The sequence below is a fragment of the Gavia stellata genome, chromosome 8 (genome assembly GCF_030936135.1).
Source record: "Gavia stellata isolate bGavSte3 chromosome 8, bGavSte3.hap2, whole genome shotgun sequence".
Taxonomy (NCBI): Eukaryota; Metazoa; Chordata; class Aves; order Gaviiformes; family Gaviidae; genus Gavia; species Gavia stellata.
Window position 1 is genome coordinate 6,351,513 of NC_082601.1, and position 20,324 is coordinate 6,371,836.

Below are 20,324 nucleotides of genomic sequence, written 5' to 3' on the forward strand. Positions count from 1 at the left end.
CCATGAGGTGTACTACTGAGAAAAGTGATGAGAGGAGTAAATATAGTGCATCGGAAGGATCACAGCTTGAAAAACAGTTAGAAAGGTGTGAATGCCTCTACACATACCCCAGTTTTTTGCATTTCTCAAGGGTATTACTTTGAATTTTAAAAAAACCATGGCCATGGCATTATTTTTCTTTCTGGAGACTGAATTTTTATAGACAAAAAAATCAGGACAAGCAGTATAATAACTTCTGAATATAAAGTATCTTGGTACCACTGGGCTCTTTTGTAGTTAAAACATAAAAAACATTTAACTTCATAGCACTGTTTTGTTTCAATATTCTGTTAAGGCCTGGATTGCCAGCTGTTTAAAATAAATAACTTTTTACGGAAGTGTATCTTAAAATGCACATGAGTAAAGTTTTGGCTATTTTATTTTGGGTGGACTTAAAAAATTTTATTAGTTTAAGATTTTATCACAATGTTCTTGTGTACATTCTTCATACTTCAAAACCAGCAGCAAGATTGGTATATGTATAATAAATCATGCAAAATATATACAATCTTTCTGAACTTTAAATTGGATTCCTTTGTGCCTTGTGAAAGTTCCATTTTTGATCCAAGAATTATAAAAGCAGTCTTTTCTACGCTGGTCTTAACTCAGCATCCTGTCTTTGACAATGGCTGAGCAGTGCCTACAGGAAAGCATGGACCTAAGGGACGATAACAGCCATGCTCCTTCCATATAGCCTGTCAGCTTCCAGTAAGCTGTTACTCAGTGATGTTTTGAACCTAAAATGGTATCTTTGTGCTTCAAAGGCTTTAAAGCCTTTGACTGGTTCGTCTTATATGAACTTTTCTAGTTGCCTTTTGAACTTACACAAACTCTTGATGTCTACAACTTTTTGGACAGAGGGCTCTGGTGCGTAACTATGCACTGTGTGAGAGAGGACCTAGTCTTCCTTATTTTGACCTTAATCTGATAATTCTGTTCAGTGTGTCCTAGCTCTTGTAATAAGAGGGGTATTGGACAGCAATTTCATAAGTATAAATATAATCTGTTGCTTCAGAAAAGGATCTTTTATGTATGGATGTCATTTCAGTGCTCATCCCCATGTTGGTAACTTAAGATTGTTTTTTTCCTTGTATATTACTATATATGTATTGAATTTGATCAGACACTGTATTTCTTGGTCACTTTGTCATGTAACTCTTGTGTAGCTTTTCACACTTGGATTTAATTTAATCCTTTGTTACTGCTTTTTTATTACTTAACAGTAAATTTCTTTTTTTGGAAGTTTTTTATAAAGCATAGCACCCACTCCTAAAAGTGCTATTGCCTTTGGCCTTTCCACATGGTAATACCCTAGCATTATAACAGTTACTCTTTTACACCTGCGTTTCTTATCTTCCTATTACATCAGTATGGTTTTTTTAAGGTCAGTCATTCCAGGCAGTCCCTTCTTAGTTTTGGACTTGTATCATTAATTATGTTTTTCTCGATTTTATTTTTTTTTGCAGTACTCTTTCATCTCACACGGTACACCGCAGAAGGGTGGGAAACAGAGGGATTCATTAACAGGAGCTTCAGAATTACCATAAAGCTATCATACCGTATACAATAGAGTATCATGAAGAATTGTGCTAACTTTAAACTAGTAACACTTTTGTTTATTTTGTTTCATGGTGAATATGTAAATTTTTGTTAGATGATATACTAATTCTTCAAGTGAATTATTAAAAACTGAAGTAGAAATAGTGAATATAGGAAATAAATATGTATTTTAAGACTGATGCATTCTCTGATCAGTCCTAACTTGCAAAGTCCAAAGATTAATACTAAAATAATCAGATATAATCAGGTAGTATAAAGATTTTAACTTGACTGAGTACAGCAGAAGGATCTTTGGCCCTATGAAAAGCAATACGACAGAAAGTATTGACAGTGAGCAGAGGATTAGATCTATAACTGGTTTTAAATATGAGTGGGAATAGATTGTCAGCAATTAAAAAAGTATCCTTTTGATGTAACTGTAGTGCATATATTTGAAGGTGTAGGCAGAATTTAATCATGTCACACACCATTAAAGTATAAGATTAAAATTTTGACTAGCTAAAATCTGTTGCCAAGAAGGGACAGGTTCAATATGAAGTTAATATGGAGGATAAGTTGGTCCATAGTGAATGCGTATTCAGAGGTTGTCAGAGTAACTGTTAATTTGTCAACTGGTGATAGAATGTCTGAGGGTGTTTTTAAGAGTTTTACTGGTCAAGAGAAATAAAGATTTTTGTTTAAATAATGTTTTAGAGAACAGGCAAGAAGAAATATGATGCCGAAGAATGAAATATGTATATCTGTGCACAGTACTGTAAGAGAAATAGATTGACAAGCAATCAGCAGTGGAAATCAATTAAATAAAGCAAAAGGCTGGCCAGTTGGTGAAAATGCCAGTTCTGTGGGTTGCCATGATCAAAAGGAAAATAGATTGGTGGCAATGATTATGAAAGGAATAAAGAACCACAGATAGTGACCTGTGACGCTGTATAAATCAATATCACTCCAGTATCTTGAATACTGTATACAGATCATGTAAAAGATACTGAGAAAGCTTGACAGGCTGATTAAGAATATGGGAAAGGTTTTTGGATGAGGAGAGGTAAGCTGATGCTTTTTGAAATACAGCTTATAGACAGGCTTCTGTATGATGGCAGTCTGTGAAACCATAAATAGCACAAAGGCAGTGAATAAAGCATGGTTATGTGGTTATTCACAATAGAAATAGAAGGAACTGTTAACTGTTAGAACTAGCACAATGAAATAAAAGAGCCAAATTTTTGAGAGTCAAAGCAGTAGCATAAGTATTTGCCTTCAAGAGAATTAGTTTTTATTAAACGTAAAGAATTGGCTTAGCTGTTATTCATTGAAAACAGTATGAATATGAAAGGAATATGTGCATATGTGCTGGCATAAGTAATTTTTAGATTGCGGTAGTTTACTCCTCCATTGTGCGTGCGTGTGGAAAGAAATACGTCTGCTTTATAGCACTTCTTTTACCACCAGTTTTGTATTCAGTGATGTATGAAGGGAACAGTGATGTGGACAGATAGTACACAAATTGTACTGTCTGCTCTTTGATGCTTGTAGCACACTTAAACCACAACTCTTTCTTTAACATAATCATTAACCAGCATGCCTTTTATTATTTTTTTCCTGTGTGTTTTTCTATTTGAATTCCATATTCATATAGCAACTTTGGTAGAGAAGAACATAACGCACTCCTTGCACAGGAAGACAAGATGGGGATTAATACTCTCTAGGCCCTAAGTAGATCCTTGCCACAAATGGTTGTATGCATATAAAGACGTTGAGGTTCCACTGAAATTACTGCTTTGTATTGGCAAATAAATTAAAGGAAATGCTGTTTTACAAAACGTATGACTAAATTTTAAATCTCACTGCAGCAGTGTTAAGAATGACAAAAAAATGCAGGAGGTTGAATCACTAATTGATCTCCTTGAGAGCCCTTACAACCTAAACGATTCTATGATTTCCTTCACAATATTGTCAAAACCCTAAATTGTGTTTCATTTTTGATGTGTAGTTCATAGGGATACATGACTTGTATTTACTAATATTAATAGTCCATTAATAATTAATTCTTATGCTGATGGGCTCCTGGAACCTTCTTAACTTCAGTCTCTTTTCCTCAGCTTCACATTTTTTATCTTCCACATGAAGTTGTGAACTTGTTAGAAGAGATCACCCCAGATTTTTTCACATTGTTACAACAGATACAAGAAAAGTGATGTTAAATAAACATTTCTCTATTGTAATTTTTGGGAAAGGCAGAATCAAATATAGTCATCACATAAGGATAATAAGGTATATATAGTCCATTAACAGTCAAAGAAGACATTAAGTCATTAACCAAGACTAAATATTTTTAAGCTTATTGGCCCAGCTGACTTTTTCTCAGAGGTTCAGAAGAGCTGACAGGATATGGGATGCTTCTTTGTAATAAACCTTGGAATAGTAGGAGAAACTGGAAAGGCTGGGAGAGTGCTGAGTGGCCTCCAGTGCTGCCAGTGTTTGAAAGGGGCAAATGGGATGACTTTACAGAAAACTGTAAAAGCCTGTGGGTTTTTTTGATAGAATGATGGAAGATGCTGAATTTAATTTCATTAACCTGTTTATCCAAGATTTTGAAAGTTTCATTCTTCCTGTAGTAGTGGTCAGGCAAGTAAGTCGTTAGACGATTCAGGAGTTAATGGATAAATTTGAAGAAGCATGCATTGATGAAAAAGAAATGGTTCAATGAAGCAAACCTTGAGTTTGTCTTCAAATATTAGTGCTTGAGTTTGAGCTAAATTTATGTTGCAAATAAATTAATACATCAGATTTCTCTAGCTATCTAATTACTTATATTGCAGGCTAGCACAGCGTTGGAGGAATATATTATAAATTAATTGATTTGGTCAATTTTAAGTTTATCTTTGAGTCAGTCATTCCCACTTCCCCTTTTATCACTGTTAATTTTCTAAGGTCTTTTAGTAAATGGGAAAATCAACATTACTTTCTCTTCATGCTTGGAATGTCTCATCAGGAGTGCTCTGGAACTGTGTGTTTAATAATGAATGAAGATAATAAGACTAGTTTCTAGGTTTTTTAAGACTAAGAGGTCTTCTCCAGTCAGATTTCTTTCTGCTTTTTAAAGCAAGTTTAGAAAATCTTGTTCAATCAGTGAACTATAGGAAGCTACGTGAAAAAAGCTACACTTAAGAGAGGTTTTTTTGAGAAAAGTAGAAATAATTTGCATGTTATTTCAAATTATCTTTGCATGTTAGATTTCCAACTAATATTCTAGTAGGTAGATCAAATTGAAAGGGAACATAGAATTTGCCAAAATTCATTGCATAATCTAAGCTTTGGCTCTTCACAAAATGTAATTTATTGTTCAGGTCCTCATCATATTAACATTTTTTAATCCCTTGTGTCCTGGTTAGAAGTGTACAATTGTTTTCATTTAAATGTTATAAATAGACTGCAAAATTAATACCTCACTGGGAAAATGAGGCTGGAAAAGACCTGCAAGATCATCAAGTCCAACCATCAACCCAACACCACCATGCCCATTAAACCATGTCCCACAATGCCTCTTCCACATGTTCCTTGAACACTTCTAGTGACGGTGACTCTACCACTTCCCTGGGCAGCTTATTCCAATGCTTCACCACTCTATCAGTAGAGAATTTTTTCCTAATATCCAGCCTGAACCTCCCCTGGTGCAACTTGAGGCCATTTTCCTCTTGTCCTATCACTTGTCACTTGGGAGAAGAGACCAACACCCACCTCTCTGCAACTCCCCTTCAGGTAGTTGTAGAGAGCGATGTCGTCTCCCCTCAGCCTCCTCTTCTCCAGACTGAACAACCCCAGTTCCCTCAGCCGCTCCTCATCATACTTGTGCTCCAGACCCCTCACCAGCTTCGTCGCCCTTCTCTGGACACGCTGCAGCACCTCAATGTCCTTCTTGTAGTGAGGGGCCCAAAACTGAACACGGCATTCGAGGTGCGGCCTCACCAGCGCCGAGTACAGGGGCACGATCCCCTCCCTGCTCCTGCTGGCCACACTATTTCTGATACAGGCCAGGATGCTTTTGGCCTTCTTGGCCACCTGGGCACACCGCTGGCTCATATTGAGCTGGCTGTCGATCAACACCCTCAGGTCCTTTTCTGCCGGGCAGCTTTCCAGCTACTCGTCTGGATGCATTCCTGTACAATCTTCTCTAGGTGAATGTGCTGTGGCAGGGGGGTTGGACTTAGATGATCCCCAGAGGTCCCTTCCAACCCCTATCAATCTGTGATTTTGTGTACTAACAAAAAAAATTGTAAGAAAAAAAATGTTTGGACAAAAGTTGAATATTGGCCTGGGAGAAGCGATTAGAGTACAAGCTCAGTGAATCAATGAGGCTGGGTTTGTCTTCAGATAGAATTTTCACCACTTTCTCACCAATGTAGCTTATGCTAGTTTGACAAACCTTAGTTCCAAAAGGGGTTTTAATATTTTGTGTATTTCATTATTCAATTTTAGCTTCTAATCCATGCGCTGCTAATGAGGGCAGAGGTCCATGTTCTCATATGTGTCTGATCAATCATAACAGAAGTGCTGCATGTGCCTGTCCACATCTGATGAAACTGTCTTTAGACAAGAAAACATGTTATGGTAAGTTTTCCTCCTAAAGCCTGACAATTGTGGTGATTTTTAAATTTTGAACTGGACAAATTAAAACACATGATTTTAAAAACAATCTCTACAGTGTGTTTTAATGATATATTTTAAAGGGGCATCTACTTTTGAAGAATTGATAACTTATTCTAATATATGAGGTGTGTGAAGCTTTGATATTTATTACTACAGCCATTTTTTCTGTTGCTTATGTGTATGATATGTTAGTAAAACTTATCTCTGCAAAACAGAAAGATTTATACTGTAAAGTGTGTCATCAGAAAATGATGAGTTAGGTAAGCTGAATAACAAAAAGGTACTTAATAGCTTAAATCTCTACCTGTTTTTCTAAAGTCGTCTTAGTTTCATTTTCAAGGATTATGAAAATAAAATTAAGAGTAAATATTAGACATGCAGCCTCACAGGGGAGTTTTATAAAAAATTACAATAAACACTTTTAAGCTCTAAAAGCCCTCAAAATGTCAAATAATTGTGTCTATTATCTGTAAAACCTTGTACTACATTACTCTTTTCAGTGTTGATTAATAATGTTTAGGAAATTAAAAAAAAATTTGTTGCATCAAGGATATTGCGGGGGAAAAAATTACCTTTACTGTTAATTCACATACATTTGCTCCAATGATTTTAACTTTTGAGATAAAAAAATAGAGTTCTGTTTTGCCTTTAGTGTATCACCCTTTTTCATTAGTAGATTTCTAAATTATTGCAATCAAGGTTTTCTTTTCTTCTGCCTGCTTGCCTTTCACTGATTACACATACTTTGTGGAACTCCTCCTGAGTTTTGTTGTTTGAAAAACTTCCCTGTTACAGTGATAGTCTGTTCCCCTGAGATACCAAATGTTAACATTTGTTATGATGTACAAATGAAACAGTATTTTTTTGATTGGGATAAGTGGGGTAAAATTTTTTAAATATCATTTAACTTTTTTCCTTTAGAATTGTACAAGACCATGTTGATTTAGTGGTGTAGTAACATCTTGTCTAGTGTCCAGAATTAATGTATTTTCCCTGTGATTTTTATGCTCTGTAACATACTTTATTTCTCAAGTGTCACTAGGCTGCAGGCTTTCTGGAGATGTTAAATCATTCATATAAACTTTATTTACACATTTGTGAAGTGATCTCAAATGAATGACTTCTGTTAGCAATGTTGTGAAGAGGATGAGGAGTGATGTTTTCCTTTTTTCTAACAGAAAGAAAGAAATTTCTTCTTTATGCAAGGCGTTCAGAAATAAGAGGAGTGGACATAGAAAACCCATACTTCAACTTCATCACAGCATTCACTGTTCCTGATATTGACGATGTGACAGTCATAGATTTTGATGCTGTTGAGGAACGCTTATACTGGACTGATGTGAAAACGCAGACCATCAAGCGTGCCTTCATTAATGGGACTGGCTTAGAAACCATTATTTCAAGAGGTAAATAGCATAACATTGAAGTAAAAATAATTTATTATAGGTAAATGTGTGTTACAAGTATGCTAAAGTATGAGCGTGCAAGTTTTTGTTAGGTATAACTTCCAACGGTATTGGATAATTGATCTAAACAGTAAGAAAGCATAATTTTGTTTAGGATACCAGTTCATTTTATTGATTCATAATTAATTTTTATTTAAATAAATTGGGATGTAATTGTGACATTGCTTTTATACAAGATTGAAAGGTGTAGAAAACAATGGAAATGATGACTTCTGGGGATGGTAGATAGAAAAAAAGATGAAAAGCAGTAAAATAACAGCATCTTGATATAGCTTTGCATTGAAGAATTTCATGTGGATTTCCTATGCCCTTTGGCTGTCTGTGCTGACCTAGCAAAGAAATTAGCTCCATCAGAGTTATTTATTCTTTCAAGTCCATGTAGATCTTCTGGCTTTGGCACCATTGGTGAAACACACAATATGGTAGCCCTGTAGTTTCGGTGATACTGGTGTTAATGCATCTACATGTTGTCTTCTTGCAACATGTGTCATGTTCAAACTGATTGCCATCAGGCTGTTTGCAGTACTTGAATGCCATGAGGAAGTGGAGTCTTTTGATTTTGTGTCTTTGAATCCTGTATACGTTTGTTCTGTCATTGCTGCTTCAGTTACTTAAAATACTACAATTCAGGTTTTCCATTTTACTGACCTTTTTCATTATAGGTAGGTTGCTTACAGAAATAAAAGGAAACTTAAAACATCGCAAATGGAAAATCATGACTGGCTTTTTTTCCTGCAATTAACACCCTCATTGTTCCAACACTTTTGCTCTGTACTTTGACTACAGAAACTTAATGGATTGTAAAGTCTATACCTGATTGCTTCAACCCTATGTCAGTAGCTCTGGTATCAAAGTGATACCATTTGTTTTCCTTGCTAGTGTCAGTTTTTTGTTTGTTTTTTACCAACCACTGTCAGTTCCTCTTCTGGCAGCACATGATGTTGTTCTCTGTCGTAATATAGCTGCCTGCTTGAAAACAGGAAAACTGTCTGACAGGGACTATCTGGAGGCAAATTTAGTAAACTCCAGTTCCTCAACTGTTAAATATATGTTTGAAGGGGAAGAGAAGAAAAGAAATAACTCAATTCTGTAAGATCGGACCTTTTCTGATCTTGAAAACAAATAAAAAACCCTGTAAATACTTCTTAAGTTGATTATTTTGGGACTCCAGAAAGTGAATTAAAGCTCTGCCCTGGTGTCGATTTAGAAGAAATTTTTTCTGTAGTAGCATAATTTGGGAAATCATTGGACAAATGTGGTAATATCCCCACTTGACTATGCAGATTGATAAAGTCATTTATTTTGTGTGGATATCTTTATATTTGCCCTACTATCTCAGAGATGACTTTATTAAAAATTGGAGACGTTTTTCAGTACTAGTAATGAGAACATGGTTTAGAGTGCCTCATAGAGCTCTGCTTTACATCATTAATTGGGGTGCCCAAAAGAGAAAGAGTTGTTGTGGGTTTTTAAATGGTAGTAGAATAATAACATTGTTTTACTGTATAAAATATATAGTGAAAAAAGACAAAACATGTCAAGAAACTTGATGAAACTGAAAGAAACATAGTACGTGTTAGTGTTTCTGTTCATCATGCATTCTTTCAGATTGTTTTTATTATGGTAGTTTCTGTGGTGGAATGTTTTTTTTGGGGGACGTGCCAGGTGTAACTTATTGTACATAAAATTTGCAAAATTACCATGTTCTGGCACATCAAAACATTATAAGGACTGCTTATTATGTGTAAATGATCTCATTTGCTTACAGTTATATTTTTATACTTCTTATAAGAACACAAGACGCTTTGTAAGCACATACTAGTGGGATTCTCGCTGGATGAAGTCTTATGCCAATGTCACTAAGATGCCAAAGTCGTACTTTAATCTTTTTGAGACTATGAAATGCTTGTTTTCTAGTTCCTCCAACCAAAAAACCCAAAAAGGCAGGGGATCACTTTAAAATGGGCCAAGGCTATGTATTCAGGGTCTTTTGTTGCTTTCTTTAAAATTGGCAAACTGCCTAATGCCTAATCACTGTCTGACCTTATGTATATGCAAACCAGTCTACAGCCACATCCATGTTAGTTTGTCAATGGCAATAGTTCTGTCAGTGGAAGTAACCACATTAAGTTGACGGAGAGATAGTGTACAAACTATGAACTATAATGAAATCATTAAATCACCCTTGGCCTGTTTCCTCATCTACAAAGATGCTGGCCAATATGAACCATTGCTATGCCAAGGCAGAGCAGCATGTTAGTATCTAGATCTTGAGCGGTGATTTAATACCCAGCATTTAAGGCAGGTATTAATATATATTAACTTTTTTTAATCAAGATCTTGCTAAGGAAGAGTATTGCATATAAAGACACTTGTGAAGCTCCCAAATTAATCCTATCTTACTCATGTTTTGCTACCTCAGGTAATACTGGTGGTGTGGGTTAACCCCAGATGGCAGCTAAGCCCCACACAGCTGCTCGCTCACTCCCCATAGTGGGATGGGGAAGAGAATCAGAAGGGTAAAAGTGAGAAAACTCGTGGGTTGAGACAAAGATGGTTTAATAGGAAAAGCAAAAGCTGCATGCACAAGCAAAGCAAAATGAGGAATTTGTTCACTGCTTCCCATCAGCTGGCAGATACTTAGCCATTTCCAGGAAAGCAGGGGAGTAAGTTGGAGTCTTCAAACTCTTCAGAAATAAAACCAAAAAACTTCTTCAGTGATGTAGCTACTTACCTACTTATGTGCTATAGAATGATGCTGTAGACCAGTGGTTTTAATTCAGATATTCTGTACTGAGCCTTCCTGGTGCTAAAGAAGGAAGTAGGCTTTTAAACTTCAGTTTTGTTTTAGAAAGCCACTTAATGTTCTATGTGTAAAGTGTAACTCAACTAAAGAAGTATGAACCTTCCTCTTATGTCATAAGTAAGGTTTTATGCTAATTTTTTATGAAGGTATTTATGGAGGATTTCCTGAATCTTCAGTGCAATTTTAATGTTCTTATTGCAAGTGTGTCAGGCTCAAGAAGAAAAATAATGATTACTAATTTTTGGCAACTATTTTATAAATACATCTTGATAGAATATTGCACAATTTTGATAACAAAATATAGAAGAAATTGTTGGGTTTTTGTTCACCAAGACTGAGAATAATCTGGAAAGAAAATCAAAAGAACAACTGCTTTCACTTTTTGCAGATATTCAGAGTATCAGAGGCCTTGCAGTGGATTGGATATCACGTAATTTATATTGGATTAGCTCAGAATTTGATGAAACACAAATTAATGTGGCACATTTAGACGGTTCCTTGAAAACCTCAATCATCCATGGAATCGATAAACCCCAGTGTCTTGCAGTTCACCCAGTAAAAGGGTAAGATATCTGTAGTTGTAATAAATAAACTATGGTAAAGCTTATCAGAAGATTTCTTCTTCGTTCAAATTTTGAGTTTGCTCATTCTGTTTTCTTACAAACTTAAAGTAAATACATGCGTTTGAAAGATCTTGCTGAGAATTTCTTAAATGAGTACTGCTTCCCTACCAAAGCTTACTGTTGATTAAATCATGTAATCATTAGTTGTATGTTTTGCCTGCTTCTAAACTTAGGAATGTTTTCATTAGTGATGCATTAAAAATACTGTGTACACAAAGCAACATTTTAAGTAAGTTCATTTTTGTCTTCAGTAAGCTCTACTGGACGGATGGAAACACAATTAACATGGCAAACATGGATGGCAGCAACAGCAAAATACTCTTTCAGAATCAAAAAGATCCTGTTGGTAAATACTTTTCTTCATGTTTCTTTTTTATTTGATAGTGCTTTAATATGGACATTATCTTAAAATGCTACCGTGATGTACCATGATGTTTTTCATATCCTATGTAACAGTTATAAGAACAGGTATAAAGACATGAAAAACACTGATGTACTTTTGTATTTCACAATTTAAGATACTGTTGGCCCATTCTAATTGAAATTGACTGTAGTGGGTTAATTATAGTATTATTAACTTCTAGGATTACAGTAGTTGTGTAGACTGAAGGTGAAGGAGAACCCATCTGTATTTCTCAATCTTTAGATCTTGAGTAAAAAAAATGTAGGGTTTTAAGAAGTTATGGATATATCTGAGAGGATACATTGACTGGAAATGTAGAACGCTCCTCATCAGAATCCTAGCTGCATGATCAAAAGATAATTTGGCTCTTAACTTTTCACATACAGAAAAGAGCAACAGTTGAAGCATACATTTCATATAATGACTTAGTCTCAGTTTTAGTATTTGAGAATTAATACAGTTGATGATAAATTATGGCACTTTCTGAAAAAAAAAATACTCTGTCTATATGCACTACTTATTTTTTTTTTTTTGTTCAGGTCTCTTTCTTTTTGTAATTTCATTTTTTAGGGAGTTAAAGTGGTTACATCAATTGTTGCCTTATTAATGGCCCATCAATAAAGTGATTACACTTTAAAGTATGGGTTTTCATAACTGAATGCATTAAGCAAGCAGAAACATTTTAGACCCTAAATTCAAATAATTTCTATAAAATTATTTGATAACTGCTTTATTGTTGATTTTATTTTCTATCTATCCACTTGAAGAGACAGTTATCTATTTACCTGGAGAAAAAGAGTGGTAAACCCACTAATTCTAAGGTGAAGCATAAACACATTGAATAATATTACAACAATATTAAGAAGTAAGGCTGTGTGCAACATTTTGCACTGAATATCCTGTGATCAGAGGTCACAAGGTCCTAAATTGCAGAGATTATGGTTTCTGTCATTGAGTTTGTTCTGAGTAGCAGTAAAGCCACTGAACCAAATACATGGTAGAATGTTAAGTACTCCTTTTTTTTTTCTTTTTTTTTTTTTTAAATCTGTAAGTATATCGGTACTGTCAAGGCTGCATGTGCAAATCCATGTGGGGTTTGTGATGTTTTTCTTCATGCACATCTACAGTCTCACTGGCATCAGTGTTCATGCAGTTAAACATTCCTGTAAGCCTTGTAGGAATGAGGATTGTGACGTAAGTTTTTTACTTCATCGCAGAGCTGCAACTGAAACAATTTGTTTTCTTTTTGTAGTATTGGATTAATTTTAACACCATTGACATCCAGTAAGAATTACTTGAAATGGGTTATATTCTAGATTGAAGGTTCTGACTGGATAATAATGAGACCTATTGCATAATAAAGAGACCATAGAGATTTAATTGTTTTTCCCTCCTTCTTGGCAGTCTGAAAGTGTGCTAAATCATAACGTATGTAAAGTGTGGAATATGTAGTATGTAAAGGGGGTAGATGCATATACATATATAAGTATGTATGTAAAGGGAAAATTAAGCTTGCACCCATCTACTGCCGAAAAACTTTTTTAATTGGTCGGCATCTTGGCTCAGTTTCATTGTCAGTCAGGATGGACATGAAAACAGGTTCTATTGCATGTCTGAGGAAAAATTATGAGATGCACTATAGATAAAACAAGTATTAAATTTCCAATATCAAACTCTAAATTCAAATATATGCAAAATACCTGCTTTAAAGCTTTAAATTATTCTTACCGTTAGCATAAGACATTCCCATGCTAAGAACAAAAAAAACTGCTGAAGAGCCAGAGAGCAGCAGTCTTAAAACTTTAATTTAATATTTCATTTCTAACTGAGAAACTTTCTTCATAAGTGAAACTACTTCATGCAGTGCTAATTTGAGTATTTGGGTGAATGATCTGATAAGTGAGTTCACAGGTGGATTACTGAAAAAGACAAATATATGGCTTATTAGTTGGATGTCCTGATAATTGATGGGGTTTTTAGTTTTCCTGAGACATAATTTCAGAATTTGAAGAATGAAGGAAAGTTTTCCAATCTGTGACCTGAAGTTTGCTGATGGATTTTTTTCTCAATTTGAGTTCTATCAAAAGAAGGAAATTATTTCAATTAAAATATTTTATATTAATACCAAGACTATGTAGTTTGGAGATCTTGGAAACTGATAGTCTTAGGACGACGGATCTTATTATCTTATTTTTTATCTTAACTAGTACATACTAGATATGACTTTTCAGGACATGGTTTAGTGGTCATGGTGGTGTTGGGTTGATGGTTGGACTTGATGATCTTAAGGGTCTTTTCCAAGCTTACTGATTCGGTGATTCTATGACTTGACTAGTCCATTCTGCAGTTCTAAAAGGGTCAAATACTGACACATATAGATCGGTTGAAAAGGGAACGAGGCACTGGAGTTCCATTAAACTGCATTCTTAAGGATTCAGAATTAGTGTTTCATTTTATACTTTGTGAGGCAGGTCGTTTGAACATTGGTGTCTTGAACTTATTTTCAGTTAAGCAGTTGTTTGTTATAAAACTTTAAAAATAGAAACCATGCCTCCATTGGATTGTTTTTAAGGAAATGGCTATTACTAAATTGTAGAGTATGGTACTCTTAGCAAGTTTGGAAATAGCTTTGATAAATAATCTTTAAAAACATACTGGATCACTCTCTTAGCTATATTCAAAGGACTCCATAATTTATAGGTTTGGGGGGTGTTGTTTGGGTTTGGTGTTGTTTTTTTTTTTTAAAATAGATTTCGATCCTTTCTTCTGAACAAACTTAGAGTTTCCTTTTTGCTCATGATTACGGTACAGCCCTATTTGCTGTTTCAGCAGTTCTTGTTTCATTTTCTTGGCTGACTCTCAACTTGAATATCCCTTGCTAGTTTTTTTCTTTCTTTTGAATATATAGCAGAGTTTACAAACAAAATTATTGCAGATGTGAACCAAAAATCTTCGAGACTGGCTCTTGAAATTTTCATCTTAAATTTATTTTATTTGTTTAAAAAAAGTTATTTCTTAAGTATGTATGTGCACTTAGCAGAGAAATGGACCTAAGGATTTCCTAATTTTAAGCACTGTTTTTTCACCTGAAATGTAATCAGCCATGAACAGTTCAAAAAACCTTTCTTAAGTCACTAAGGTGGGAAATGTGAACAAAAATTCCAAATGCTGTTCCTATAATCCATCTAAGCTGTAACAGCAGTGTCCAGCATTTATTTAATTTAGGTCGTAAGAATGAATCCCATCTTTAATGTTCTTGGAACACACTTTCCTTAAGCTTCCACTGCTTTTTAGAGAACATTTCCACAGGTACGGGAACATACATCATTTGAACAATTACAAAAAATGCTACCAAGAGTCATTTCCTTGAACTTCAGGGATGCTCTGAATTAAAATATCCAAGTTGATTTTTCTGGTAGTGGAAGCTAAGATCTCATTACATATATGGCTTTAAGATTGGAACCTCTGTGTATGAATTACTGGAATAACCTTTGTGATATTCTTTTTAAACAGTAGTATATTTCTGGAAATTTGAGTAAGGAAATTGAAAAATGCATGTGAAAACAGTAATGATCTAAGTCACGGTAATATTTTTGTTAAAACTCAATAGAATTCTCCAAGACCAATATTTCACAATCCAGATGTTCAGGTTGACTTTGGCAGCTGGGACATAAGGTGTAAGCCAGTCACCCACGCTAGAATGCATCATGAGTCTCTGTCATGCTTATGGCTAGTAAGTCACCTTTTTTCATTAGGAAAAACAGGACAATTCCTGAAAAAATCTAAATAAACATGCTCTGCCTACATTAAAAATAATGTTTTCACAAAGGTTGGTAATAGGTAGAATAACACAACAGGAAAATACTTTGGGAAGAAAAATGTGGTAGACTGGGGTAGAAGGAGATAGGAATGTTATTTCTGTCAGCTGCTGCTGTGTAATTGGAATACCTATGTGTAGAAACACCAGTTTAATATCTCAAAAAGTAGAAAACCTGACAAGATAACACTGTAATTGCTGTGTAGATTGCATTCACAGCAACCCCATAAATAGATCTGTCTAGGTGAAATCGGTGAGTGGTTGACTGGTAGCAGTCAGGAGTTATAGAGAATAGCAAATGCTACACATTCCAGAGTAAGGAAACCTTTATACTTGTGTATTACCTTTGTAACCCGTAGCAAGGTTCATCTATATTCCCAGGAAAGTTTCCTGTGCTAGACCCCTAAGTACTGGAAGGTGCTGCTCGTCTCCAAGGTCTGTGGCACTGTCTTTTTACTTTGAGCAGTGCTGCTTGTACAAGCATGAAAACATGTATGTGCAGAGAGATGCTGCAAGATCAAGCTCTCCTGAAGGCACTACTCAGTATCTTTATCCTCTCTTGAGCATTTGTTGTTTTCTTCTGGGTGCAGAGAGGGGAAAAAATATCAGTAACTGTAAAGGAACTGGAAAGCTGTTTTTCAAAAGCTTAGAAAGCGGACAGCTTTTGGCCTACTATGTCAAATGTGCGTAAAGAAGTAGTGGCATGATGCCAGCTCTAAGTCCTGCAGCACATGGCACTGCTTTCTCCCATCAGGATTTTGAAAATGGATCTGGCTTTCCACCGAGAAGCAGTTTACAGGATGGAAGAATAGTACTGTACAATATCTAGAGGTTGCCCTATGGAGTGAAATACAGTATTTTTTGGCAACTTGCTGCTAATACCTAACATGAGTTCTGGGAAAAGTCTAGTACCAAAGCAAATTATTATGGCATGTACTGTCACCATGCCAAGCATATTTCACTGTGGAAAATCTCCTGCTACAATTACTTGAACATTTTTAAAGGCTTATAGAAGTCTGAAATACATTATCTCTTAGTTCTTTACTCTTACTTCCAGAAAATTATATGCTTTGTTCATTTAGTAAGTTATTTTGCAAGTATTTTTATTTCTACAGTTCTCTTGCTTCTAACTCCAAAGAACCAATCATGAGGTCAGTTCACTATGAAGCGAAATTAAAATTAATACTGTACATTTATTGAGAATTAGTATTAGGTTTGGGTATTTCACCATTCTAAGCAGAGGGCTGCGCGTGTAGGGAGAGAACGGACTTTTTATAGATCTGAATCACGAAAAATAGCTTTTTTCCTAAGTCTTTATGTATTCATAATTTTAGAATATAAACGATGGCTTCTGGTTCACATTTACTAGTAGTTAATGACCTTGCTTAGGACCTCATTGTAATCGTTCATTGCCAGAAAATGCTCTTTCATTGGTCAGTCACTGATTGATTTCTGAAGATGTTGGGAGAAATAAAAGGCAGAAATATTTTTAAAAGCATGGGTTTTTTTCATGGTAGATGGCTATTTTGTTTGGTTTTCTCAATTGCTTTTTTAAAGTTTGAGTGGATGAGTGGATAGATAACATAATTGTGTGTGTGCGTGTATATATATTTCTTAAATATACTTTTATTATGAAAACAGCTGAACACTGAGTGTATATTTTCTATTCAAGCCACAGTTAAAGTTGTATACATTAATTACAGGTTTATCAATAGATTATGGGGAGAACAAACTTTACTGGATCAGTTCAGGAAATGGAACCATAAATAGATGCAACTTGGATGGTGGTAATCTTGAAATAATAGAATCAATGAAAGAAGACTTAACAAAAGCCACAGCTTTAACCATTATGGGTAAGTCCAGTGGTAATAACTTAGTTTTTAAATGATTGGAAGCTGATTAATAATTAAATATCAAAAGCTTGGAGAAGCTGTTGTTGGTTTTATGTAAATAATACATACAGTACATTCACTAGTGAGACTGTTTTGTTTGAAAAATTTTTTTTATATTTCATTGAACAGACATTTTACAATCCATATTACATGTTTCTAAACATAGTCTTGCATATATATACACAGGATGAAGGTAACAGACTGATGGCTTATATTTACTATAGTTATTTGTAAAGCATGCTGGAAGGAGGTGTGCTATGCTCTTTATTACAGAGAATTATCTATGACTTGTTTCTTCTGCTGCTCGCTACTTTCTGCTATCAGTTCAGAATAACCCCAGTTTGTTGGATTGGTTTGCACTTTGTGAAGACTTCTTTTGGTTATGAATTGATGATTTGGATAAACTGATGATTTGAATTTTCAGATGTCTGCTAATATTCTGTGTTTAAAATTGGTTCAAAAAAAATGTTGTTCTGTTTGTTATACTTTGCACATTAGAAATGTTTAGAATGTTCAAAAACATCTAAATTATATGAAAAAAATCAAAAGAATGGTAACATAAGGAAAAATTCCTAAAAAATTCAAGAATCCTTTAAGTTGCAGATTGCTGAATATTATGAGAATATTGCTTTGAATTGACTGTTTCTCATATGCATCTTCAGCTCTTGGCCCTTCCTGAGCTACATTACAGTGTGTTTAAAAAATTCCAGTCTGACTCAGAACTAGTATTTATATTATTCTAGACATCACTTTAGAGCTTTCTGTATTTCCTCTAAATGCTTTGCTGACCTCTGTTGTGGTTCACTTAAAAATTATTTATATTTATCTTGTATGTTCCAAAAAAAAATTTCAGTTGATGAGTAGACTTTTGTTGAGATAGTTGACTCAACTGCCAGAGTCTTTTTTATAAAGTATTTTATTTGATTGATTAAATACATAATGTACATATACATGGTGTGCTTGTGAAAGTTATGCTAAATGAACTCCAACGACTTTATGCACATGGTGTAAATTAAGTCATATTTTAAAGTAGTAACTTCTAAAATAGTTTTATTATACACATACTTGGCCAGTATTGAACTCTAAATGTCAAAATCTGTTGGAGAGGAGATGCTTTTATATATGCATTCATAAACAAAAGCAAGTTTTGTGTCAGAAGGAGTCATGAATCTTAATACAGACAAATTGCCTTTCGTTGATTTGATTGTGACTAGAAATAGAATGAATAGATGACCTTTACCTTAGGGAGTTACTGGAAGTCTTTAATATGAGATGTTGTAAAGAGTATTTGTTCATACTGTCACTGAGATGTCTGCAGTATCAAGTCTTCATCTGTGATTCATAGAAGCTACAACAGTGATGATCCATCTGGGACATTGAATAAAGAGTTTATAGCTGTCATTTAAAGAAGGGTGTTTCATGCTTGTTTGCGCGATAGTAGTTGAATTTTTGCAGGCATGGAGATGCGAGAATTTCTGCTACGTAGTTTTTAAACATATAAACATCTAATATGCCTAGTTTGGGATGATTTGTTTTCATGGGTGATGATGATTCTTCCTACTCAACATTGGTAAACAAAACATACAATGTGTTTAGGTTTTTCTGTTTGTTTTGCTTTGGGGTTTTTTCTTTGTTTTGGAGCCATAGTTGTCATAAAATGCAATATGACATTGCAGTATGATTCCATATATAAATCTGCTGGAGAAAAGTAAAAACAAACACAGTTTTAATAACAGTACTGTATCTGCTGATTGAAAAACATGAAAAGTTTCTGTATTCATTTCTCCTGTATGTTTTTATATTGTGGAACATACTGTAGCAACAAAAATGCCATCTATTTTCCTGAAGTGCTGGTGGCTTTACATCAGCTTCTTATAGTCAGGCTTTTGTGCATGTAAAACGGATCAGAACAGAAAACCCAATGTGATGTGAAGCAAAATAAGAGCTCTGTAATTGATAAATGGACATAACTAGTAATATATAGAAATGAAGAAAAATGAATAATGTGTTCTAATGTAAGATTTAACATGATAGTGTGTGAAAATTTAGTACCCCATTGATCTGTTTGCCTACAAGTTTAATAGGAAGTTTTAGCAGGTGAATCACAGTAATTATGATGTTTATTGCATCATTTTTGGTCCATTGCATAAATTTTCTTGACTGCTTTTATCTAAAAACACAGTAAACAAAAAACCAACATGAGCTGAAATGTTTCTTCTCTGTGTATACTAAGCTAACTTTTTTTACCATTTGAATTCATCAGTGACTGAAAAGAAAACAGATATGATATCTGTGCCCAAACTCTTAACTGTTTTGTGGTGTTTGGGTTCCACTCAGTGCTACAGAGTCCTGTAGGCTTCTGCTGTCTTTTGCGTTTTTCTGTCTTTTGCATTTAGTGTCTCCCCACGTAAAAGCAGTATTTTGGACAGCTTATATTTTTTGTTTCTTTATTTTAAGTATATGATCATGTCATATTGTTGGGTTACGTTTCCAGTGAGGCAGATAGAGGAGATAGAGTTGGGGATTTTGAGACTCCCGTTGTACAGTAGTCTCACCAGGTCATACATTGGTCAGTTGCTGTTGATCATCAGAAACTTTATTGGTCTGAAAAGCCAAGAGAAGGAAACGGTGGAGGGAAATTCCGTGTATTGAGGGGACAGGTTAATGTGATCTGAGATAGCCCTGGTTCCCATCCCCGCCCCGCACCCCCGCCCCCCACCCCCCCCCCAAGGGTAGGTGTGCTGGGGGAGAAAGGATTGCCAGAAAAATTGCTGAATTTCTAATAAATTTGCTATACCGGTGATCTCTTCTAGCACCTCAGTCCGTCTTGCTTCTGAAATTTTTTTTAGCTGTTTGTGAAGCATCTCCTTACTAGCATCTTCCCCAGCCGTCAGAGTCTCCTTCTCAGAAAGCATGAGCTCCCAGACACCTGAGGATAATCCAATAGTCTGCATGAAGAGCTAGTGTCTTCCATTCTTTGTCTGGACCGTCTTTTGCACAGAAAACTAACGGATCTTCTGACGGTTTCCAGTGGTTTTTGCTATATCTTATAGTTTATATTCCATAAGATTTTT

At 34.9% G+C, this 20,324-nt stretch overlaps 1 protein-coding gene across 1 annotated transcript in view; it reads left to right on the forward strand.

Moving 5' to 3' along the window:
* LRP1B (LDL receptor related protein 1B) overlaps positions 1 to 20,324 on the forward strand; it is a 587,356-nt gene that overhangs the window by 356,179 nt on the left and 210,853 nt on the right. Inside the window, exons 27-31 of the mRNA XM_059820081.1 lie at positions 6,073 to 6,204; positions 7,422 to 7,649; positions 10,904 to 11,078; positions 11,390 to 11,484; positions 17,062 to 17,211. Of these exons, the coding sequence (XP_059676064.1) occupies positions 6,073 to 6,204; positions 7,422 to 7,649; positions 10,904 to 11,078; positions 11,390 to 11,484; positions 17,062 to 17,211 (780 nt within the window). The remainder of the gene's footprint in view (positions 1 to 6,072; positions 6,205 to 7,421; positions 7,650 to 10,903; positions 11,079 to 11,389; positions 11,485 to 17,061; positions 17,212 to 20,324) is intronic.